The sequence below is a fragment of the Hetaerina americana genome, unplaced genomic scaffold (assembly GCF_022747635.1).
Source record: "Hetaerina americana unplaced genomic scaffold, ioHetAmer1.1.p SCAF_8, whole genome shotgun sequence".
In the NCBI taxonomy this organism is placed as follows: domain Eukaryota; kingdom Metazoa; phylum Arthropoda; class Insecta; order Odonata; family Calopterygidae; genus Hetaerina; species Hetaerina americana.
Genome location: NW_027287427.1, coordinates 70,518,833 through 70,545,098, shown reverse-complemented (window position 1 = coordinate 70,545,098; position 26,266 = coordinate 70,518,833). Strand labels below are relative to the sequence as shown.

The window sequence follows — 26,266 nt, the reverse complement described above, 5'->3', positions numbered from 1 at the left end:
GAGGAGAAGTGACGTCGGGAGCATCCTTCTCCTGAAAGAGAGAGGGCCTTGGATTTTTACGATGCCGCTTTTAAAAGGTGTGCCACATGGCCCCTCCTCGGAAACCCTTTGCGGACGTTCCTGAGCACGTGCCCTGGTCCAAAGATGGGTGCCTTCGGGGGGAGGGAGGAAGGAAGAAGGATGAAAAAATATATAAGCTCCCGTTCCGCATTTACGGTCGCCATGTCAACACCGTTTCAGCATCACCTCAGCGCACGCGCGATCCGCGGCACGGGCGGACCGCCCGGTGTTGCCAATTCAGCGCTCTGAGCGCTATATTTGGCACCCTTTTCGCCTCTGCCTAGCACCCTTTCAATTAATTTGAAAGCGCATCCGGTGCTATACATACTTGTATTTTTGCAACAATCTGGGAGTGAAATAACGAATTTTAGTTTCAATGAACCGACGGTTTTTACAATACATTTCAAGGCTCAAATTTCCAGAAAATGGCAGAATTAATTAGAGTGATTCAACATATTCCTTTTAATCCCACTCCTCATGGGGCCCAAACCCTTGCTTGAATTAGCCAGTGGGTGAATGACCTTGAAGCTTAAGAAAAATATAATTTCAAGACAAATTGAAGAATCAAATATATTCAACGTATTGGGTAGCGTTTTTTTCATAACAGCATAACGATTTTACAAGTATTATCAATGGTGCACTAGAATGCACTCGATCCTATTGAATTTAATATTAATTTTGGTACCCAGTCACCACTATCACATGGCCAAATATGTTTATAAATGAAGCCTGAGATTTCTGTCATCACCCTCTATCCCAATCTTCTTTCTCAGCGCAAGCAACGCGAAAAACCTCTTCTTCGTTAATAGATTTCCCCGAAGATCCCATGGCTTAGAATGCTGGAATGTGCAATATGTGACTTGCGCTCGCAACTTTTATAGTTCAACCTCCGAGCAAATTGAGACCGGATAGGAGGAAATTCACTCCTTAACTTATTATATTTGTGCCATAGAATACGTAAAGATGATGGTGTTAGCCTGTACTTTCCCCAGAGCAGTAGCTGGAACTTTAGGTTAACTTTTTTAAATTAAAGGTGTCCCTCTAATAAAGATGTAAAACTCTCTTCTGGCTTTACTAATGGCAAGAGGAAACTCTCTATATCTCTCTTGAGTACTACCTGGGCCTCGGTAGAGGATTTGCTGAGGCAAAAGCAAAATATCAATTCAATGTTGCTTGTCACCTATATAGCGTCGTAAGCAAATTTAATATGTTTCAACCTGAAACGGCTGCTGATGACCCAGTGCCCCGGCCAAATCAATGGCACTAGTCAATTTTACATAGGAAGCTGGGATACGTAATACACGCACTATTGAGCTTAAGATAAACACCAAATAAGTAGGAACAAAAAGTGATCTTCTATATATACCTCAGGCAGTGATAGATCTGAACATGACTTGGTGACGGTATAAATGTTAATGCATGAAGTTTATGACATTCAGAGCAGGAGAGCAAGTTCTCACTGTGCCGTCTGCGGCTCCCCATGAAAACATACGGCCTAAAAGTCACAGATGGGGTAAAGTTCAGGATTTCCCGAGTTATCTGGAATTAGACACGAGCGCTCCCGTCAGTAATCGAACCCACGCGATTATCAGGCTTCTAGATGTATTTAGATTGATATTACTGCCTTAATATTTTGATAACACACAAAACGCGCCCAATTATATAATTGTTTTTTACCCATAACTTTTGCAATTGTTCCATGATTTAAAGATAGGATTCTAAAATTCTTTCGGCAATTTTGGTCTTGTTCCACTCGATAGAACCAAAGGTGAGAAAGTATTTCCAAGTAAAGTTCAATTTCTAAGTCCACTAATGCCACATGCTATCTCACTGATATAAATTTATTCATAATTATTACATTCCATTTTACCCACGCTCCATTTACAAGCACGCAACACTTTATACAGAGGCTGAATTCCGTGAGGATTTTGGATAGAATTCTACCTTTTATAAAGTTTTCCATAAATGGAAGGAGAGTTCGTTGACTTAAACCTGGTATACAGGGTTCGTCCGGAAAATAAGTGTACTGATTTTTTTCCCGCCGCTCCAGGCGCGCCTAGCACCGCTCTGACGGGCTGCGATTGGAGGGGGGTATGTTGGCAAGCGATGCTGAAAAAGGCAGTCGGCTCTGAGCTGTGGTGTAGTGAGGAGCTCTGTTAACGCAAACCTCCACGCTTCGACCCACGTCACGGAACGCGATGCCGAAGTTTTTGGAGCAGCGTTATTCCATCAAATTTGTGGTAAAGCTTGGGAAATCGTCTACCGAAACTGTCGGTATGATTAACCAGGCTTACGGGGAGTCAGCCATGTCCAGAAACAGATCTTTCGGTGGCACAAGATGTTCGTGGAGGGCAGAGAAGAGGTCGACGACGAGTCTTCGAGAGGTTCCCGTTGATGCCTTCGCGGGGGCGTTCCAGGAATGGGAACGCCGCTGTAACAAGTATATCGACTCACAAGGGTCCTATTTTGAGGAATATTAGCTTAAGATATGTAAAAGTGTAATACATTTTTTTCCTGAGCTCAGTACACTTATTTTCCGGACGAACCCGATGTACGCGACACGCAGGAGAATTGGAGTGGATGGAGTAAGGAAAAAGGGAGATTTTGTGTAAGTAAGAGAGTGGTATTGAAGAGCAAGTAACGGAAAAAAGCAAAGATAGTGAGGCCATTATCATGCAACCTTAACTGGAAACTTTTGCTCTAAGGAAAGAGAAAGAACGTAGACTGGCTGTAGACTTTTGATAATTGTTCTTGAAACTTAATTAAAAGTGATCTGGATAGAAATAAGGATAAACGAAGAGGTTTATGATACGCGGGAGACTGAATTCCTTCTTTAATACTTAGTGACACACTAGCTGAATACCCGGCTTTGCACGGGTTAGGGAGAAACAGTAATATAAATATCCTACATAAATAAAAACAAAAAATTATAAAGTACAATAATACACTACTTCATACAAATTTAATAATCTTTTTTATTTAACACCTGTTTATAAACTACATTTTTTGTTTCATATCCAGGAGAAAGAATATATAAATTTTTAGGCGAACCTACTCTGGAGCAAGCAACATAAAGTTGCCCGTGGCTAAAACATGGCGATCTTAGATCAACACCACAAAACTTTAAAGACCTTCCCTGTGATTTATTAATGGTAATTAAAAAAGGTACCCGGACTGGAAACTGTAATCTTTTAAAGTTGATGGGAAGATCAGTTGGGATTAGAGGTATCCGTAGGATAAAAATTATTTCACCTTTTCCTTTTCCAGTTAAAATGACTGCCTGGATTATATTTTTCATTAATTTTGTCACACACAATCGTGTCCCATTGCAGAGTTTTGGTGGATCTAAATTTCGCAATAAAATGATTGGAGATCCTACTTTAAGTATAAGGCGATGTTGTGGCAATCCAGCTGGATCAAGTGAATTTAGGAATTCCGTGGGATAATTGACGGCTTCGTCAGCATCCACTACGGTATCAACCGATTTATATTCAATCACGTCTCCTGGCAGCATGGCTAGTATCTCCTTGTTAATTTCATTAACATCATCGTTCTTAGGAGCAAGAATGGCTCTTTCTCGCAACCATTCTAAATTTTTATAATTTTGATTAACATTAGGATAGACTGCTTGTATCATATCGCGGACAGTTTTCACCGATACACATAAATCTGATGACAATTTTATCATACCAGATGCTTCAATAACTAATCTATCTTCTCCAATCTCCAAAAGTTTATTTGCAAAATTTTGAGCATTCCCATCTCTTAAGAGGATTCGCATGTTTTGTTTGAGGCTAATTTCTTGGACATGATTCCATAGAACAGAATGTTTTAAACAGGCATAAATTTCATCGGCTGGAGTCGATTTTGGAATGACAGGCAGAGTTTGATGGAAGCCTCCATACAGGAGTACCAGAGCTCCTCCCATTAAACTGCAGTTTCCTCTGAGATCTTGAAGTGTTGCGTTGAGGGCCTCAAGAGATTTCTTATGAGCCATCGTACACTCATCCCATACTATCAATTTACATTCTATAAGAACTTGTGCCTGGCCGCTTGTTTTATTTATATGACATGTGGGATTTTCTTGTCGGGAAATATTAAGTGGAAACTTAAGGGCAGAGTGGGCTGGTCTTCCTCCTTCCATTAATGTCGCTGCAATACCTGAAGATGCAACGGCTAGAGCAATTTCTCCATGAACCCTGATTTCAGCGAGAACTAAATTAATTAAAAATGTTTTTCCCGTGCCACCAGCAGCGTCAAGAAAAATGATACCTCCTTCTTGTTTATCTACTTGATCCATTATTGTTTCGTACGCGAATTTCTGATCTTCATTAAGAAGTGGCTTTTTATCCGCGATGTATGCTTCTAAGTCTAAGACATTGTAGCTAGTTTCACGTATATAATCTGGATAAAATACACCCTGTTAATCTTGTACAGGTGCAAAAAGACCGAGTTCCACTAAAGTCTTGTTAACCATGGTGATACACTTTTCCACCAAAATAATCAAAGTTTTATTTAAAATGTCGGAGTTAAACGTAATATCCAATGTAGGATTTTCACTTCGAACTTTAGCCAGTATATCCTCACTCATTGATTCTTTATATTTTTCCCATATTGTTTTTGGGTTAGATGGATTACAGGAGGTTATTATGATGGCAAACAAAATTCGGATTTGTCCTGGAAGAGAAATCAAACTGGCCTCTCGCAATGAGTCATCCCAGTGTTGATCTCCTTCTAGCAACCCTAAATTCTGGCAAGCTTCTCTGAATGTCTCACATATTTCTCCGTTTACCGCTCTTAATTCTGCAAATGAGCGAGGTCCTCTAATGGTATGTAGAAGCATTCTTAACAAATAACATTCAGCGTTGTTAGGATGGACTGTGTAGACTCGGCCCAATGCGTCACATGAATAAATATTATTCTCAGGATCAAAGTTGCCCATTTTCTTCTACAAAAGACTTTCCTTGATGTATTCCACGTATAATATCTCGGCAATTCTGAATACAATAGTGTTCTTGCAAAAGTATCCTGCTGGCATAGTTGGGAAAATGCTGTTTCTATGACAGCAAAAAAGTAAACAAATTACATACATACAAACAAACACTCTCCTTTATATATATAGATTATTCTCAGGATCAAAGTTGCCCATTTTTCTTCTACAAAAGACTTTCCTTGATGTATTCCACGTATAATATCTCGGCAATTCTGAATACAATAGTGTTCTTGCAAAAGTATCCTGCTGGCATAGTTGGGAAAATGCTGTTTCTATGACAGCAAAAAAGTAAACAAATTACATACATACAAACAAACACTCTCCTTTATATATATATAGATTATTCTCAGGATCAAAGTTGCCCATTTTTCTTCTACAAAAGACTTTCCTTGATGTATTCCACGTATAATATCTCGGCAATTCTGAATACAATAGTGTTCTTGCAAAAGTATCCTGCTGGCATAGTTGGGAAAATGCTGTTTCTATGACAGCAAAAAAGTAAACAAATTACATACATACAAACAAACACTCTCCTTTATATATATATATTTTGAAACCGAAGTCGAAATGACGATCGCTTGTTCTTTTCTTTGCTTGAAAGAATATTCAAATTTTTTCGGGCGGTTCAATTACTTTCATATTTCAAAAAAAAGCATTATTACGAATTATAGGTATAGTGATTCTTTTCGTTGTATTGCATTTTTTGCTGCCCCTTTTGTCAAAAGAGACAATGAGCATCGCCTTGATCCGAGATTTGCTCATGCGAGCTTTCTTTTGACGGGGTGATGATGGGGTGTGCCACTCCGCACTTTGTCTCTTCGACTCCGGGTTGTACTCAAAGATCCACGTCTCGTCACCCGAAACAACGTTCTCTAAAAAATGTGGATCATTTTTGCAGTGATCCGCAAGTTGTGTCGCGATTTCCAAACGATTGAGTCTTTGATCATCACTGAGCACTTTCGGCACCAACTTTGCACAAATTTTTCGCATCTGTAATTGGTGCCTAATAATCTCGTGCACTATTGTTTTTGGCACATTACACTGCCCTGCTATCATCCGAACACTAAGACGACGATCAGAGTTCAGTACATCGCGAACTTTTCGCACATTTTCGTCGGTGAGTGTCGTTGATGGGCGTCCAGGCCGTGGTTCGTCGTCGACCTCTTCTCTGCCCTCCACGAACATCTTGTGCCACCGAAAGATCATGTTTATGGACATGGCTGACTCCCCGTAAGCCTGGTTAATCATACCGACAGTTTCGGTAGACGATTTCCCAAGCTTTACCGCAAATTTGATGGAATAACGCTGCTCCAAAAACTTCGGCATCGCGTTCCGTGGCGTGGGTCGAGCGTGGAGGTTCGTGTTAACAGAGCTCCTCACTACACCACAGCTCAGAGCCGACTGCCTTTTTCAGCGTCGCTTGCCAACATACCCCCCTCCAATCGCAGCCCGTCAGAGCGGTGCTGGGCGCGCCTGGAGCGGCGGGAAAAAATCAGTACACTTATTTTCCGGACGAACCCTGTATTTTGGACCTTTTAGATTTGCTAAAAATTGCTAAGTAAATTAACTGTTTCTTTTCCTTAATCCTCAAATACTCTTTTCAATTCGATGGTTTGAGGCTCTACTTAGGGATAATTCATGGTGAGCGATTAAATAAACTCAGTATTTTTTCATAAAAAGACCTGATGATGTCTTCATTGCGTCAAACTACCAGTAGTTTAAACAAGTTTTTTGCGTGAAAATATACTAAGTTTATTTGTTTAGAGTTAATTAGTCTAATATATAAAGTCGCTATCCTGCCACTGTAAAATCTCATTATTTTATTGTGTACTTTCATTTAATTTTCTGCTGATGCTTCCAAAACTAGAGTAACAATAAAAGTTAAAATTATGAATTTCTTTATCACATATTTTTTCTTTGTTCCTGTCATTCATTTTCCAGTAATTGCTTTCCAGTGGCTGAATCAGGAGATAGGAATCGAAGGGGTTGTAATCTCTCCTCCAGCTTCCATAATAAATTTTCAACATTTGCTTGGATCTAATTAATTGCGTAAACATATTATATAACAAAAATTAAATAAATGTTATAAAAAACTATTATATTATAATACTGACTGGAGTCCATCCTCTCCCCCTACCTTTATCCCGGTCAAAATCATGGTCAGGAAATACAAACATTATGGTCCCCCTCTCCAAGGTTCACCCTCGACCACTCTACAATAATCAATTGGGTGCTTGCGTATATAACTTATTCAGCCTATGAACCGGGGCCCCTTGATAAGGAAAAAATACATTAATCATTAACATCGAGTTTTCGTTCGTGATTTAAAACTTAAGTTTGTATAGAAATTTTGATACTATTATAAAAAATTGATTGAAAGAAATATATTCTATGAATTTGAGCTGATCACATGAGGTTGCGGTAACGATATCGAAAACACGTAATTAGGTGTCAAAACAAATTTAAAACTCGCGCTAATTTTTAAGACTCATAAATATAGTATGTAGTGCAGAAAACTCGTTTGGAAATAATAGTTATAGATGAATCCGAACCTGATGGGAAGATGTATTTTATTTATTTACCTTCTTTTTGCTTCGCAACAAGACGGTTTCCATGCCTGAATAGCATGCAAGCATAATATTGTGATGAAAATTATGACGGCCAAACCTGCGATCAATGCGAATTTTCAACATTCACACCGTGGTAGAGCTTTGCTGGTGGATTAAATTTATGAACTGGTGAATGCGTCCACATTTAATTTTATCTGATATCTAAAGTTGAGTAAATGTGATTAATTAATCGCAGCAATGCTTAAAGTCGTAGTGAATGTTTACGTGACTGACGTCACGCATCACGCCATGAAACCCACACATTCCCGCTAGTAACTAGTCAGTTATCTGCGCGAAGACATGGAGGGAGAAAGGGTTTCTTGGGCATTATTAGCGACATGAAATGACCTCCGTTTTATTTTACTTATAATTATAAAATTTGTCTGTTACACGTACAAGTGCTTATTTGTGTTGCCATTTAGGTTCATATGGCATTAAATCCAAGACAGAGTGTGTTCAAATAGTTAAGACATCGAATGAGGGAAGATCAAAATTTGCTATCAGCGAAATAACTATACAGGTGAGTTATTGTAAGCCTATAACTATGGGATTGGGCAGTGACTGGGATTGTTGGCAGAGCGTTTAAGCAAATCGCTCAAATTAAGCTCGTAAAGTCGTACGTTACCGGTTTAGATAACGCACGACTATGACGTGCTGAGCAACATGCCCTTGAATTTCATTTCCTGTATTTCTAAAGTGATTATAATTAATGTTTAATGTAGTATTCAAGATGCCTGTGAGTAGGCTGGATCAAGTTTATCGTGGCATGCTGATGTCCAAATTCTTTAGCAAGGGTTGGGGAAAGCCAGAGAACTTGAAAAGGTAAGCAAATGCTGAATTTTCACCTTCAATGGGTTTTTGAATTAATTTGAATAAACAAATTGAACGTTGTATGTTTTGAAGTTCGTCACCTTTCTGTTTTGTTCTCAACTTTCAGGCTATTTGAATTCAGGAAAATTATGTCAAAGAGGGAGTCTTGCCAGGATCTGGTCCCTAAAGACTATCCTGTAAAAATTGTCAAGGTAAAGCGCTCACCTAAGCCAATAATTTCATATATTCTCCTGCATTGATCATGTTTTCGCCATTTAATTGCTTAAAGTTAATTCTTGAATGTTTTCCTATCATATTTAAACTGCTTTGTCACTATTGTAATCATTTTTGAAATCCAATTTTTAATTAAGTGTAAACATTTTTCATTTTCCAATAATTTTCTACTTTATTTTCTTCTTACCGATAAATTATTTCAAGTTAAAGGCATTCCACTTACAATTTCTTTGATGCTCCTTGAATATCAATAAATGAGTCATATGTATTCATGTTAATTTTGTTACAATGTCCTTTATTTAAGTTCCCTAATTACCTCTTACAGAAAGAGGAATGGTCTGATTGTCAGATTCTGGAGGGAGAGTTTCATTCCCCATTTGCAATGCATATGCCGGGTCTTGTTCCACATGAAGCCGAAACAGTATATTTCCAGATGCTGTTGCCAAAAAAATGGCGTACTAACCTCAAACCTGTTTGTCTCCATCTGGCCGGAACGGGAGATCATGTGAGTGAAGCATGATTTGATGTTGATTTTTTATAATATCAAATTTTTTCTATAAATATGATGTTTAATGAAAATCGCGGAAATTTGAAGTTTTTGAGTGACATGGTCTTTGATGTGTGAGTTTCATAGGCTAAATGTTAACTTGGTATTGTATGAGAATGATTTACAATATCACAAAACTAAATGATATATTAGATTTGTTTTCATGGGTAATATTTGGAAAATGTTGGTTATATGCTGTGCATGAAAGTGCAACCAATCAGCTGGGCTTACCAGCTCAGCTATTGTGATTTGCTTTCCTCCAGGATTTCCACATTCTTTCTTTATTTCAATGTTACCCCTTTCATCTTCATTTTGGCCCTCCCTGCCTAGTTTTTTTAAGCCTAGCTGAAATGGTACTGCATGTATGATTTCACAATCCCAATCGCTGTCTAAAACACATCCGTTTCATATTTTAAACTCAAGAAGTGCTTAAAATACCACCTTCTTGTAATCTTAATGTTAATTGCATGCATTCTATTGAGAATTTTCAATTTAAAATTGCAATTTTGGGAATAGAATGCAGTACCAGCAACCAATATACCATCTTAGTAATGTAATTGTTAAATCGAATGCCTTATTAGAATAGTAAGAGCTGCCATGAATATAGAAATGGATTGATGGAGAACAGCAGGATTTAAAAACGTGCCAAATGGTAACATACAGAATGTTCATTGAGGAATAAGCAAACAAATCCACAACTCATGGCATAAAAGTATATTTTTTCTAAAAAAACTCCTGGTTCTCTCTGGTTGACTTTCAGTATTTTTGGAGAAGAAGAAACTTGATGGCCAAACCTTTGCTGAAAGAAGCTGGAATCGGGTCAATACTGGTAGAGAATCCATTTTATGGCTTGAGGAAACCCAAGGACCAAGTGTAAGTGGCCCACCAGCTCAGAAATATGTCATTACTTTATCCATTTCGTATTTATAAATTTCAAGTTCGTTTTTGGGAAACCTTCTGAATATTTCAGACGTTCAAATCTGCACAATGTGTCTGATATCTTTGTGATGGGTGGTTGTCTAATCCTGGAATCTCTGGTGCTGTTTCATTGGTGCGAGAAATTGGGGTTTGGGCCTCTGGGTATCACTGGAATATCCATGGGTGGGCATGTAAGTTTTTCATATGTTTTCTTTTTTTGCTCAAGTTTTTTCTTGAATTGTTTTACTTACTTTTATTGATTGTGCATGCCATTCAACTTCAATTGTTTTCCACAGGCACTGTATGAAAATTGTTGTTTATATGCCATCATTGAAACTTGGGGGCTTAGGGTGAGCTTTAGTCTTTTCAAAAGTTTGAAACATGCAGTAAAGCCGATTCATCATTCAGCAATAGTGCACACAGTTATATTCGACTTTTCGTGCATCTAATGGTGGTACGCCTGTTAACATTAATTTTTCTGTCGGAAAGGCATGAATGTGCTACTTTAACTTGGTACAATGTTGTAGGCACCTTTGTATCTTTTGGGAAAGAATATTTGGGGGTGAAAGATAGGTCTTTCACTCTGCCCTCACAACTCTGGCAAAGCTGGGCTATAGCTGAGGTAATTTTACACCATATAGAAAAGCCAATGCAAACTGTCTTCCCAGATATATTTATTTGAATCGGGCACTTCATGTCTTTATTACTAAATGTGATCTGAGTTTGAGCTGTATCCACTGGTATTTTCCATCTATATTTATGTTTTTTTGTTTCTAAAACAAGGATGTGTTATGATCAAATCCTGTCTCCTGCCGAGGGATTTAGAGAAAATCGTGATTGATGACAGGGAACGAGAGGAAAAATTGGAAGATATCATAAAAGTGTTATGAAAAGCTACAAATGAAACTACAGGAAAAGGACAAGGAAAGCATGGAGTATGGATGAGATGATTAGAAAGATAGACAAACGAAGGGAATGGAAGGATATAAATGCAGAGTTAGATAAAAGGAGGTAAAAAGAGTTAAATAATAAACTGAGGCAGGTAACAAATAGAGCAAAAGAAGCATGGTGCATGGATATGTAAACTGTGCTGAGGAAGGTGCGCTATGTAGGAAGGTTAAAACACTGTCCGGAAGTGAGAAGGTAAAATCATTGCAAACAATGAAAGACAAGTCAGATATTAGTTGAACTAGAAAAGATCCAAGAAATGTGGAAGGATTATACAGGAGAACTGTATGGTAAAGACTAGGCTAGCAAGGTTAGACATAGAAAGAGGATATGATTTAGATGAGGATAGTTCAGGTCCAGGCTTACTCAATGGAGGGATAGAAATGGCATAAGGCAATTGAACTCCAATAAGGCTGTGCGGATACACAACATTACTGTAAAATTACTTCAATGTTTAGGAAAACGTGGGAGGAAAACTTTTGTGGACTGAGGAATACAGAGCAGTAAGTTTGATTTTGCATGCAGCTGAAGTGGTTCTCAGTATCATCTATTAGAGGGTGAAGAGCAAAGCGAATCATTACTTAGGGAATGATTGATTTGGGTTCAGGAAGGGTAGAGGCATGTGTGTTGCTGTAGCAGGAATGAGGTCTTTCATAGAAAGGGATGTAGGATACAATGAGGATTTATTTATTTTGTGGATTTCGAAAAGTGTTTGTTAGAGTTAATGAAAGCATTGCTGGAATTAGGATTAGATAGGAAGGATAGGAGACTTATCTGCAACTTGTACATTTCAACGAGTGCTCAGGTGCAAGTGGTGGATGGAGAGTTAGGATGGGCAGTGTCAGGAAGAGAGGCATTTTGATTGGTAATTTAATTGGGAAGTCGTTTAGATTTTGGCCAAGTTGTTCATCAAAATTTTGGCTGAGATGGAGAATGGCACTGTTTCAAGCAAAGCATGGTGGAAATCTGTCATGATGAAAGAAGGGAATTGGCTATTCCACGTAAATAGTTTATAGTTTATAAAAATGGCTTAAAAACGGAAGAAAATGTACTTTCCATTGCTAAAAAACTCAAGTTAATCACAAGTATTAAAAAAGGAGAGTTCATTTGCTCCTAATAATGGTGACTTTTTTAAAAACTATTTTGATGACCATATTTTCCATGTTTTTTGATTCTCGGTTTTTCATTATGCATCCATTAGCATGGATAATCAAGAGTTTATGGTAAAAGTGAAAGATGGCTCTCCTACAAATATTATGTAATGGATCATTTTTACCTCACATAATCCCTGAACATAGTATTACTCAAAATGACTTGGTAAAGTCATTTGAACAGATCAAAATTGAAAAATATAACCAAATTGTGTCCCAGATTTCATGATCAAATTTTAAGTGTCCCATTAGGGCTGTTGACCAAAAACTTGCTACTGTATGCCCCTCTGATAATTTGCAAGGTCATGTAACATTCACTTTGTTGCTTCAATCTTCAGATGGCATCCTTAGCCGCAACAAACTGGCCCAAACCTCTGGTTTTGGTACCCTGTTTATCATGGTCTACTGCTTCAGGAGTTTTCACACAGGTTAGTCATTTAATTTTGATCTCACTTTTTTCAACAAAGGTTGCAGTGCCTAACCTTCTTTGTCTTTCTTTAGGGGGTGCTGAGTGGAGCCATCAACTGGGATATGCTAATGGACCAGTATTTTTCCAATGGAAAGTATAGGGAAGAGATTAAAAAAATGCTCTACTTTCCAGAGGTATGTTTATTTCATCCCAGATCTTTGATGCAATATTTTTTTATATAATCATGCATTAGTTATGAAAACACATTGCCATTCTGATTTTTTTAGGAAGTATTTAAAGCAGGCCAGCATTTTGCGCAAAATTTCCCCGAAAGCATGGACCACATTGAGAAGCTGAGGACGGAGGAGAAGTTAAAGTCCAAATCTTTTAACAGCACGACTAGTCATTGTTCTAGTGTGGTGGGTGATCGGCCTGTGCAGAGTTCAGCTGTTGGGATGAACATTCTAAATCCGTTCTCGGAACAAGGTGTTATGAATGATTTGGCTTCAGTGCACATGGAAAGCAGGGACTGTACTCTCAAGGATAGAACTGAAGTGGGTTCCAGGGAGTCTGTGACTAGAATCGCCGAGGCCAAGGAGCAAACGACAGTGAACTTAGTGCGGGCAGCTGCTGGAGGGGGGGGTCATTCCATTACTGCGGAGAGTGGTAGCCTCCAGCGGCGGTCTATTCTGGAGGAGGAGAAGTTACAGTCAGAGAGTGGGAGTGGCAAACTAAAGAGTTCGACGAGGAGCGTCCTCGATATCATTTCCTCATCCAAGCTTATAAAAACGAGAAATATTCTGGCTGGTTTCCATGAGTCAAAATCCAACTTGCTGAGGGGGAATGGAAAATCATCAGTAGCACAAAACGCACCTGCCAAAGATGACTTGGTGAAGAGGGAAGCATTGCAGTTTATGAGGGGAATAATGGACGAGTGCACTCATCTGAAGAACTTTGATGTACCAGTTGACACGGATCTTATCATTGCAGTCACTGCAAAGGATGATGGGTACATATCTTAATTTCAAATGACTTATTTGTGTAGATCTAACTCATCTAGGTGGTGGATAATTTGATACAGTAAAGGAAAGCATTTTTGGCATTACTTCCCATATTCCCCCTGTTCAGCCCATTTACTTTGCCTTCGTTACTTTTTTTCACTGATTTTTCTGGGCATTACATATATAGATTACTCATACACTCAGTTAGTTGCAAGTATTGTAGCTACTAACAGTACTTCACTATGCCAGTAAATGCAGAGATAAAAAACATTGGAGTAATTTCTGTCAATGAAATAGTCAATTAGGCTTTTTTGGCATATTACCCAGGGAACTGTTTGATTTAATAAAATACTGTGGTTGTGTTGTAACGTCAGCCAAAAATGCCAAATAGGAACTGCTCATTACTCTTATTTTCCATAAACTTATGAAACTAAAACAAATCTAATGAACTCAATCGTTCGATTGTTTTTGTTTGATATCAGGCCTTTTATTTTCATTCTTTCTGATGTACTCTTTGGGTCTAAATTTTATTCAGAAATCAATTGCTCTGCAAAGATAAATCATTAGTTGTCAGGTCTCATACGCTCACTAGTAAGGGTTTTTTGTTCCTTCTATTGCATGGGTTTTGCTAATTTTTTTGTTCTTGTTCAAGAATAGAAGTCCACCAAAGTGAGACTAAAAGCTGCTGTGGTAGGAAATGCTGTCTAGTAATGCTATCAATAGTCTAACATGGAAAAGAGCATTTTACATTGTCATCACAGATAATCGATCTTAGTATAGGTTTGTGGTGACTTTCCAAACTACCCAATTCCCTGCCAATCTCTTCATTCCCAAGATTTCTTGTAGCGTTTGTATGCGCTTAAATCTTTTCCCTCTCTCAAAGTTTCTTTTGTTGCATTTATTTTTTACACTCGCAGTTCCTTAGGATGAGGGCACTGTTTTCAAGGGGTAGGGTGTTGGTCTAGTGACCCAAGGACCAGGGTTAAATTCCCAATCATGCCTCAGCTTCACCCAGGGTGTGTGATTTTTTTAATACTAGAATTTCTTCGGAAACCATAGGTAGTACAGGCAAAGGAACTGCCCACTTTGTACCCTGATGTGTAAATTTCACATGCCATTGGGCTTAGTATTGGGAGAGCTCTAACCCTTGCTTATAAAACTGACCTTTGGGGTGAAAACTGTGTCTGTTGTTTTTACTTCCTTGAGCCCTTGACCAAAAGGTATGTATATGTACACTCCCAAGACCCTGTACTTCACAAATTTGAACGGTAAATGTGCTCAATTGCAGGATTTATTCTTAAGTGTGAACGAAATGAAAAATTAATGCAAATCCCATTGCTATATGAATAAGGCATTCACTAAAACTACAGCATTGTCAAAATTGAAAACCATAAATCAAATCATCTTTAGGAAAATAGCTCTATTGAATATGTCGGGGTATAATCAATACATTGGTTTTTATTTTTTCACCAAATAGTGGTATAATTTTTATTTAAAAAATGTGAAACTCCAATAGCCGTAAACAGTTTACCTTTCTAAACAAAGAAAAATTAAATTAGACTAATTTAAAAACTAATTTAATTTTTCTTTGTTTAGAAAGGTAAACTGTTTACGGCTATTGGAGTTTCACATTTTTTAAATATTACTAGCCGTAAGAGCTCATTTCTATCAATAGTGGTATAATTATTCAGAAAGATAACATGCATGGTAAAAAATCATTATCCTATATAAGGACATTAGATCTGGCCCTTTTTTTATCTTAGTTTAATGATTACTTAGTTTAGCAAAGTAAAATATCTTTTAAATTGGAACACCATAATTGTAAATGCATGCAACCAATTTACGGGATTTGTGTTAAATCCTTTGTGGCACTCCTAAAACATATCTTAGTTCATTTTACAATATGCACCAGCTGTCATGTACTTCTATTCATATTTCTATTTTTTTCGCAAGAAAAATTTCCAGGGTCCTCGTATCTTTAGTTAGGTACATCTTATAATTTTCTTAAGGCATCCCCTGATTGAAGTGAAGATATAAGCCATGCCTGGTCGTGGATTTTTATTTGTATTATTTAGATTTTTGGAGTATGGCATTTCAAACTAATGACATACACAAATATATTCTTATAAAGTACACAACCGGTGTTATGTGGGAAACAGTATGTATATGGACTTAATTTGTGATTGTGAGACGTAATAAGTAAGTTTCCATTGAGTTTTACTTTATGTTATTATTCAATTACATAAGTTCCATAACTTTATATTAGATGCTGATTATTTGATAATCAGGCTTGGAAATGTGTTAGTAACTTTTGGGTAATGCCCTGAATGTAACCACTTTCAAATTATGTTAAATAATAGCAGTATATGCATGTAATTGGAATTTTAATTGTAGCACTAAGCCATATATTAACATGGTTTCAATAAAATTGGTGGTTGAGTATTCCTGATTATCTCAGTGTCTTAGTTAATGGTTGCCTAATAGTCAAAGGATGCATTTTCATCCTGTTTATTCATTTGGATATCATTGAGTGTGGTAATGTTTTTCCCTGGCAGTATTCTTTTTTATTATCCAGTTACAGAGAATATTATATATTATTTAGCAGTAGTAGGGAAAAATATTTCATCTGTATTCTTTGATTGGTAATGGAAAAAATTTAATATTTCTCTTTTTGAGACTTCAGCTATATTTGTCACTAATTTTCTTCTGTTTATTATTTTAAAACAGGTATGTGCCTCAAGAAGGGGTTACTGATCTTAGAGACATTTGGCCAGGAATAGAAGTACGGAACTTAGATGCTGGTCATATCAGTGCCTATGTTCTATATCAGCACACATTTAGGTATGTTCTATTTAGCTTATATTTCTCCATGTGCAGTCGTCTAATTATGGATAATATAGTTGGCCGGAAAAGGTTGAAAAATATAATTTACAGTATCGACTAAAATGTTCTAGATAAAAAATTAGCTTTATTCAAAACAAAAGGACTGTATATTGATTCTTGATTTGGTATGTAATAAGTGAGTATTATTTTTCAATTCAGTAGTGCTTCTGATATTTGACCATTTTATCTAATATGCCAAAATGATAAGGATTGTCAATATTCCTTTCATGTCAGAATCAAATCAGTCTCCTCCCCCTTAACAAAAGTTTAGTGTAATCTCTTTGAGACCAGTTTTCCTTTGAACCCTTATCATAGTTTAATTGAAGTCTCAGTGAAACTTACTTCGCTTGTATAGGAGCTTAACATAATTTTAATGAATCTCCTTTGAATGATATCACATTGTTTAATTAACATCTTTCCCAATGATCTCAAAAGTTGAATTACATAGTGCATGGGTTGTTCAATATTTCTCTAGAAAATCCAAGACCTAATACTAATAGTATCGGAAAAGACTAGCTTTTAGTAAGCCTCATATTTCTCTAGACTGCTTTTTAAGTCTCAGATTTATCCGTCATGTGGTTCCATTTCCATAGTTGATTGAAGTAACAGACTTATGTTTATTTATAATAATGAGTTTAGTGCAATGGTTAAACACTTAAAAAAGCTTAACACCAAAATAAATCAAATCCAAGTTTGGGAAGCTCATGGCACATCTGCTTCTCTGTTTGAGACTATTTGCAATTGGGTAAATGAGTTAAAATGTGGTCATATATGAACAAATAATGAGCATCATGCGGAATGTCCAGGGGAAGTGATTCCTTCAAAATGCTAGACAAAATCCATGAAATGAATTTGAGTGATTCTGTGGCCTCCACCCTACTTGTTGTGCGATGTCTCCTACACAGGCACGGGATGCAAGTGGGTACAAAAATTCCCTATCACAGAGAGAGATGCCTACCTGGAAGTAATTTACGAAAAGGGGGGTAGAAACTGGCCCCTGAAAGGAGAAATCGACGAAGCCATCATCCTCTGGCGAGCATTCCACTCCTCCCCATCCTTTGGAAGGGATGGGGAGATCGCTTGGTGGTTGGCCCACGGACGATTAGCGGATACAATGTTTGTGCAGAGGGTAGGCATTACTGAGACCACAATATACTCTTAATGCCACGAGGAACAAGGCATCGGAGACCACCTCTTGCTATCCTGTGTAAGCACTAAGGACTTTTGGTCCTCAGTAGCAAAATCAGTCAAGAGTCTCTTAGGCATAAAACTCAAGGATCAACACTTACAGGAATTAAAATGGTAAAGGGAAAATATAAGGAATGGACCCTAGGAAATTATCTCGTAACCTTCACCAAGAGTACTATCTATAAGGACTTAATTCTCCTATCAAACGGCAACCTCGAGCAAGTGAACTTTTTTTGATGCTTCAAGGAAACGCAAATAAAGCAGTAATAAGTGATAATTTTAAAAGTATCTTGGTAGCAGAAATTTTTATGAACAAATTTCTGTCCTACATTGAGTTACATTAATTTCTCCACTCCATTACAACCCATTTAAAAGATGTAGTAGGAGGCAGAGTGTTTGGTAAGCAGAGAAGAGGATAATCCCTTTATGTTTATCGATGAAAACAGGTTGAAGGTGCAAAGAACTGGAGAGGAAAACAATGTGGGGCTAGTAAGTGTAATTAGTATGTGGTGGTATTAGTACATAGTTGTGGTCGTAGACCATCAAAAATGTATTTTTAAGATGTTGATTAACTTCAATAATGCTTGAACATATGCTAAAAACTTCAATTCATAACATGTGCTCCAGCCTTGGCCTTGGAAATTCAACCAATTTTGAGTTATTTAGGAATCTGATAGCACAGTTTTTCCAGGTTGAGCTGTATCAAATAGTTTTGTTTATTTTTCAAAATGTACATTTATGATAATCTTGTGCTATAATTATTTTATTTTCATTTCAGAGCAGCAATTGTGGATGCATTTGATAGAGCCGCAAGAAAATACTACAATGTCAACAAGCTCAAGTGGTGACCTTGAGGTGTTATTTAAAATCGTCAAAAGGTCCTGATTTAATTAATGAATAGCATTGATAGTGCGTAATGTATTTTAAAATGAAAGACTAAGGCATGAGCCATTGCTTGACTGCTGTACACTTCTCACAAATATATTTTTTGTCAATATTGAATGGATGTAGATCACCTTTTGTATACATACATGTAAATGTTTTAAGGATATACAGGCGTACAGATGACTTTAGATGACCAATGTTGGACTGTAAAAATGTGTTTAATATATTTATATAAACTGAATAGTTTTTATTTTTTTTACTTAAGTCATTCTACATAATGTATCTAATCTTGGCAAATACTGGTTGTGAGTTCTGTGCATAGAAAGAGGGAGAAAGTTTTGTCTTTCAACTTTTGTTTAGTAACACGGTGATGAAGATGGCACCAGATCACCTAACGATTTGACCTGGGTAATTTGTCAATTTTATTTATTCATGTGATTAATAAGGGATATGGCAATCCAGTTGGCTGAGCACTGGGCTATTGGTTACTGTGTATAGGAAAAGCCATTCCTGAAACACACCATCTTGGAGGTAATGGCCTAAGGCCCATTTAGGGATGCTCGCCGCTTCGGGACGTACTGGTCAAATGGCTCTCCCGACCCTTCCTGATGGTCTCTAGATCACACCCCTTGTTATCCCCTCTTCCCCCTCCTCCTATGACACAAAGGAGCATGCTCAAGCCCTAAAACATGCGGAATATTAGAATTAAACCTTTGGAGAGATGGCCGTCCTCTTGGGTCATCCCAGCCAGATGTCTCCATGGGCTTCACTAACATCCTGTGGGGCCTCCCTGGCCCCTTGGGAAACGAGAGAAGTCTCGGGGGCTTTGGTTCAATTCTGGGTGATTTTTCTTGGCACCCTTGGAGTGATTTGTAAGGTACTACATCTTCCTTGGAAACCATAATCGGGACCAGGAAAGGAGCTGGCTCCCTTACCTTGATACATGAATTTCATATTCCATATGGGGTTTAGTATGAGGTGAGCTTTCCCTTCCCCAATCTACTTGTTTGATTACTGTGGTTGATGATTAATTATTGGTGGTTTATGATGGATAGTTTGCAAATCAGTCCAAATTCAACCAAATCCAGTCATACTGGATGAACACATTACAAACTCATAGCCAATAGTTCACGCCCTGTTCATTTCATACTGGAATAGTTTTGTTAGCTTGATATGTAAAACTGGTTGCATGCTTGCAAAGTTTATAAATACTGGATTCCTCCACCAAAACATCAATAATTGTGGTGTGTTTGCTCATAATATCAAGCAAGATAGAATGTGACATAATTTTGGATATTTTCAAGAATATTATGGGTCATAAGTATTTAAGAGATATTTATTCAAATCATTTCACAGGTTTCGTAGGGTCAGATATGGATTCAGGTCAGAATTTTATGCTGCTGAAGTGTAACACTAAGCCAGATTCACTCGGCTAAAATGGAAGATGGACTGAATATAGGATGGGATTTAGAAGCCAACACTGGGGCAGTAAGTAGGAGCATTAGTAGGTAGCGACAAATTTTGACTGAGGGCAGAGTGATAGGACTATAAATTGGGAGAAAGATGTGAATATCTCAAAAAATGAAATAGAAACAGTAACTTGGAAAAGCATAAGGAAACCAGGGAATACAGATTAGATATCAGAAAGAAGGTGGTACAAGAAGAGATATTACACAGGTAAGAAACTAAGGATCGTGGAAGAAAGTGCTGAGGATAAGGAGTTTACAGAGAAAGAGTGAAATAGATGGAAATGGTAAATTATTAATCCACCTAGGAAAGATTCAAATGTGATATAAAGAATATGAAGAGGTTCTCAATGGTTGTGCCAACGAGTGACGATATTAAAAAAGAATAACCTCAATGAGAATAGCTTAATTGCACAATAGAATGGAAGAGTTTACACAGAGTTAAGCTGAGGAAATTACAAAGAGATAAATAATTAACTGAGGTGGGAAACTAATAGGTTGAAAGAATCTCCTGAAAAAGAAAGAACTGGGTGCACTATACAGAAAGGCGGAAGCACTATCAGGGTGTAAAGAATGGAAAAGCTGTTTACACTATTAAATGTGACAGGAAAATTATTGATAGAAGCATGAGAAATGAAAGTTCAGAGTACGTTTGGAAAAATATGATGTAAGCGGGATCGAAATGGTAGATATCCTCCATTCAGGAGTTTTCCACCATTCCTGTGCCAACGACTTTTTTACTATAAATTTTCTTCGTTATCAGGAAGGAAATTGATGAATTGTATTTTGCAGGATCATTTCCCATTAATATCTCTGGGACGATAGGGTTCTGATTTATTATTGATTAACCCAATACCACGAGTTCTTTATCTTCCACTCACCCCCCCCCCCCTATCCTTTGTTCTGAGAGCAAATGACTTGGAGCGAGACAACAGGCAATATTCTGAACTTCATTGATGGAAGCTTTTCTCGAACTAGACTATCCAGGAGCGACCACTTGACTGTTACAGATTGACAGTATGCAAAAGAGTATGTATTCGACGACACGAGTTATCAATCCTTCTTCACCTAACGAGTTAGGTGAAGAAAGATTGATAAGGGAGCCCACAGAGACGAAGTTATTATAGATTGGGTTGATTTGATCGTATAGAATACATGTATGTTCTCCCGCAAGCAGGTATAAGGCCACTGCGTTCGTCAGCGTTTCAATATTATTAAGTTGTGATAATCATCAAATGTCACCCACAAAGTGGTTTTTAACGGTCAACGCGTAAGATACTTATTCTTCTCCTTCATCTTCTCCGATTATCTAACATTCTTCCTTTCTTTATGATATTTAATATTCCGCTGCCTCTCAGCATTTCCTTCGCCCGCTTTTTCTGCCTTCTTCAAATTTCCTTCGAGCGCGGTATTGGTGATGGAGGCCGAGCCCCCCTCACCTCAATACCCCTACCTCAATATCCCCATCATAACAGTCTTATCCTTGGCACACCTGCCTACTGAGTAGTAGTAGTGGTAGCTTTAAGGGAGGGGACCTACAGCTGAGGTCATTTGCGCCATTAGGGGTGGATGGGAAAGGAGAAAGGGTGAAAAGAAACCCGGCGTCGGCATTAGCCTACTTTTAACGAAAGGGGCCTTTGGTCGCCAGGATAACGTCCCATCTGACGGACGGCGTACTCACTCAGTGTTCTCCACAAAGCACCTCGGAATCGGGTTCGGCAAGAAGGGATCGGGATACCACTGAAAAAATTTTCCCTCTCCCTGATTAGAACCCGGGCCCTCAGGGTGGGAAGCCAGAACATTGGCCACCGCATCATTCCGATCCCCACCTGCCTAAGGATCCATGGTGCTCGTGTTATAATTTATTTACGAGCTGTGAGGAAATAAAAATGTTACCTCTGTGGTTTTGTTGCGGAATGGCCAAAGATTTTATTCATGGGAAAAAAATTATTGATGTGGTTTTTGCTCTTCCTACCCAGAAGATCATAGTTTTAATCCCTGAATAAACGAATACTTCAATGTTAATCCGATATTTACGTGAGTTTTGTGTGCTAGTAGAGCAGAAAAACTGTTGGATGAGACGTCACATTTTGGAACCCGAGGCAACATTAGTTAAGCTTAGTTCAATGGCAGTGCTAGTTTTCTCTATACCCTTGATCCACTCTCAAAAATCCTGCCTACTCATATACCACCCATTTTATTACCTATGCGGAATGGTGAGAAATTATTTCAGCTCTCGCTCACATCCCCAAATTTCCACCGCTACTATTCCCAAGTGCTACGCTAGAAAATATCTTGGGTATTCTGCTGCATGCAATAATTTACGAATTTATCGAAATGGATAGATGCAATTACTCGTAGATACCTGAAAATCAGTTCCTTTTGATTAAATGCGGAACATCGATAAATAGTTGAGTTTTAGATGTTATATTCAAGTGTAATATTGATAAATTATTTCTTCGTTATAGTGAAAGAGTAAAATGATTTATCCTGAAATATACTCCGATGGTAAATAAGGTTTCCTGTGCAGCCATGCATGAGTGAGTTGTCAATCCGCTTACTATATTTATAAACTTGTAGTTTATAATGAATGTTATAGCCAAGGAGCCCCCTTTGATCTTCAGCGAACGATTTATTAAAAGACCAGAGGATAGATTTTACTTAGAATAGAGAGTAACAGAACATTAAATTTAATTCAAAGTGAACACACATAGTTCGCTGTATCTGTATTATGACAAAGACCCCGAGCAAATGATGTTCTGCTGAAATAGTTACACATTCGGGGTTAGATATTGGTAAATAATATTCTACACCCATATATTTTATTTCTGTTTTTAACCAAAAGGTTGTAATTGTTTTAAATCCTACAAATATTGAGTTATACGTTAATAACGTTATGATCTTACGTCTTCCAGGTCCAGGAAAATTGTATATAGTAAGTTATTCGAATGTATTATAAGAAAACGATCCCCGTTAAATATTCAAGCGGCCGTAAGGCGCGTACTAGTTTTCTTTTTTTCGCCCGAGAGCATTCGCGGCACCAACTTCGTACATACCTTTCCTACATGCCCATTTTTTCGGTCATAATTCGATGCTCATCACTTTAAGGTATGCCAACTTCATCAGAAACCATACGAGAACTTAATCTGCGATCCATATCCAACAAAGTCTTCACTATGGCAAGATTTTCGTCTCTTTTTGAGATCGAAAGGCGTCCTGAACATTCGGCCCCTTAAACCTCTTCTCTACCCTCCCGAAAGAACTTGTGCCACTCAAGAACACCCGATCTACCCATGGCGTTATCACCATAAGCAGCCTTGAGCATGTCATGAGTCTCTTTCCCGGTTTTATCCAGTGGCACGCCAATTGAAGGGGTTAGCGCTGTTGCAATAACTGGCTCATGATGGAGCGTAACGAGGACACGTTATAGAGGTTTCGCAAATGGACGATCCGCACTCTGCAAAGACTGGAAGCCAACTGCCTCCAGTCTTTCCTGAAACTTCCCTCCCTCGAAGCCAGCCAGAAAAATCACCACCCGCCCGCCCCTCTATCCGGAAAAAATAAGTCATTCCACTTTTGGAACATACCTTATCTGCGCATTTTACAGACCGCCGGACGACAAAGTCAATTCAACACTAGAAATAGACCATAAAGTTAAATTTTTCTCATCCCGAAAAAAAATGGAGACACCATAATCGATGGAGATATCAATGTCTCGTCTATTGCTTGTAGCGCATAGTGTTAAAACAGGGAAAAGACAAATGTAAGTGCGAGTCGCTATTATATTCCTTTTTGTTCAACACCATACATGAACTTGTCGCTTCACCAGCTAGGGGTGATAGTATCTTGATTTGCTTGCAACGAACATACCCGAAAAATTCTTAGATATTTAATCTATTAAAGCATTTAGTTACAAAAGGGCAGTAAATGTTTAGTTTTCCCTATATGGGGTCCGAAATAAAAAAAATTCACTTATTTACAAAATAGGACTAGAATTTTTCAAAGCGCGTGTTAAAGAGTTCATTTGTAAATTTTAAGAAAGACAGTACGTAAAGCGTTTAACGAATTCAAAAAGAAAATATTATCTAAAAATTTAAGCGAGAATCCAAAAGAACTGTTGGTCCTATGTAAGATTAAGTTAATTCAGTCAAAGACGATAATGGCAAAAAAGTAAATTGCTGTTACAACAATATAATCGTTTGTTCGATATTGAGGCATCCAGAGAGTAGAGTGTTATTGATTAAAAATCACCACGGTTTCCAGAAGGGTAAATCCCGATAGACAAAATTTGAGCTTTTTGTTCATGAAATCCTTGCTTGATTCGGGAAAGAGCAATGTTCTAGTTGAGGCGTTTTTTTCCAGATTTGAAAAAAGCTTTCGGCTTTAAAGGCCAAATAGTAATCTACTCAAACAGATAGAAACATGGCATAGATGCAAATATCCTTGACTGGATTAGACTTTTTCAATGGTCGAGTATAAAGTGTAGTCATAGACGGTGTTACTCCTAATTCAGCAGAGGCCTCTTCATGTGTTCCCTAGGGAATCGTTATGATACATAGCGTATGAAAATTATTACAAATGCTAGGCTAGGAATCACTCGCGGAGCGAAGTTTAAATTATAGCTTTAACCTCTTATATAATTTGAAGGTCTCTTTAGAAAAGCTGTTGAAAATGCATTATTAGCCAATTATATTGCAGTAGGAGATATTATATAAATAAAATTATAGATGTAAGGTGTAGGAAAGATAGATTCAAGATGCCATTTTTCCTACGAACGGTAATAGATTAGAATTACGTCGTCCGATCGCGCTATGGGGGCGAAGTATTTTGGGTCAAAATAGTCGGGCGTGAAATCACCCCCTGCCACACACCCTAGAGAAGGCTTGCAGGGTATTATGCAAATAAAATTATTAATAAACTCCCCGTCTGTGTAGACGATCTCTTTGGGCCCGTGGAGCAGGAAATATCCTTTCGGTGACTATGCATTTAGCAATTTGCAGAAGGTAGCTCGTCAAAGCAATCATAGTATACTTTGGTCCTGGAAGTGAGTGTGTGCCTGGTTGTCTCCTATGGTAATCAAGGGGAACCGTCTCGCTACGAAACTGACCGAATGCATGGGTGGTATATATCCTTTTCAGATGCGCTAGTACAATTGGGTTAGGGATGTGTGCACATGTATATTTGCACGTATGTGTGCCCGCAAAGTGTATAGACCGCGGTGTAAATTGTATTTAATAAGGGACAGTGAATTATGGAACACTTAAAGAGTTCTAAGAGAAATTACTCTGTGAATCAGTGGCGTTACTGTTAATTTGGAGATCCCTTCTGTTACATTGCATTGTGGAAGCAGCATGGACCATGATGCACGAAAGTTAACTCATTTAAAAATCAATTCCAGAAGTGTATGTTTTGAAATTGATGCTTGAGAATGAAACACTTTTGCCTCATTGAAGTGCGGCTGCTTTGTTTCCAGCCGACCCAAAACGAAACTATGATGTGTCTTATAGTGGTATTTTTATATGCCGGTTGCCACTTCGTGATTCGAGATGTTATGAATCCCATAATTACAATAAACGACAACTTATTTCACAATTAATTTTAAGACCTGAATTCACAGTGCGATTCAAATTGTACCTCCAAGTAATCCTAGCACATTTTTGATCAATACGGAAGAGAAAAAAGTTTATCATTGCAAATGAAAGGGCCTCATGGGTATGAAGAACGGTTATTAGGGCTGCAACACTAATGAGTTGTGTTTAATAAGCAAGAAGATGGTCTAAAGCTCTGTTCAATTAATAAATAGATATGATCTTACAAGTATTGCAATATCTACATTTTTCTTTGAATTAAACATCAACTTATATCAGGAAAACATTGATGATTATACGAAAATGAAACATTTAAATAATGGTTGTGACGTTTCTGCCGCATCTCTGTCTAAGTAAATAGGAAACTGTCAAAGCTACATGAAGAAATATTAATCAATTCATTATTTATTTATTTTTAATCTTAATATCTATGCATTCAATGTAGCCCGCTGAATCCCTGTCTCATCCATCATAATTTCCCATTTTTTACTGTTTTCCATTCCCACCGTTTCATGATCCCTCGCTGCCAAGGCTTCTCTCCCTAATTGTTTACCCCTCCCTGCACTTGCTCCGATC

At 37.8% G+C, this 26,266-nt stretch overlaps 1 protein-coding gene across 2 annotated transcripts; it reads left to right on the top strand.

The window, feature by feature from the left end:
* Positions 1–7,905: 7,905 nt before the first annotated feature.
* LOC139697837 (protein ABHD18) lies at positions 7,906–18,891 on the top strand. 2 transcript variants are annotated; one of them, XM_071596695.1, is made up of 11 exons: positions 7,906–8,182; positions 8,385–8,484; positions 8,600–8,684; positions 9,032–9,211; positions 10,014–10,126; positions 10,224–10,362; positions 12,609–12,698; positions 12,772–12,873; positions 12,967–13,688; positions 16,408–16,521; positions 18,530–18,891. In XM_071596695.1, the coding sequence occupies exons 2-11, from the start codon at positions 8,393–8,395 to the stop codon at positions 18,597–18,599; spliced, it is 1,707 nt and encodes a 568-aa protein (XP_071452796.1). In that variant the 5' UTR covers positions 7,906–8,182; positions 8,385–8,392; the 3' UTR covers positions 18,600–18,891. The 2 variants fall into 2 exon arrangements, with proteins under 2 accessions (XP_071452796.1, XP_071452797.1); XM_071596696.1 differs by having other exon boundaries at positions 8,380–8,484.
* The last annotated feature ends 7,375 nt before the right edge of the window (positions 18,892–26,266 follow it).

Bases quoted from the DNA above. Each gene is read 5' to 3' on its own strand.
- LOC139697837 (XM_071596695.1), top strand. From the start codon at position 8,393: ATGCCTGTGAGTAGGCTGGATCAAGTTTATCGTGGCATGCTGATGTCC. The intron at 10,363-12,608 runs GTAAGTTTTTCA...TTCAATCTTCAG, and splicing joins GAATATCCATGGGTGGGCAT to ATGGCATCCTTAGCCGCAAC. The intron at 13,689-16,407 runs GTACATATCTTA...ATTTTAAAACAG, and splicing joins GTCACTGCAAAGGATGATGG to GTATGTGCCTCAAGAAGGGG.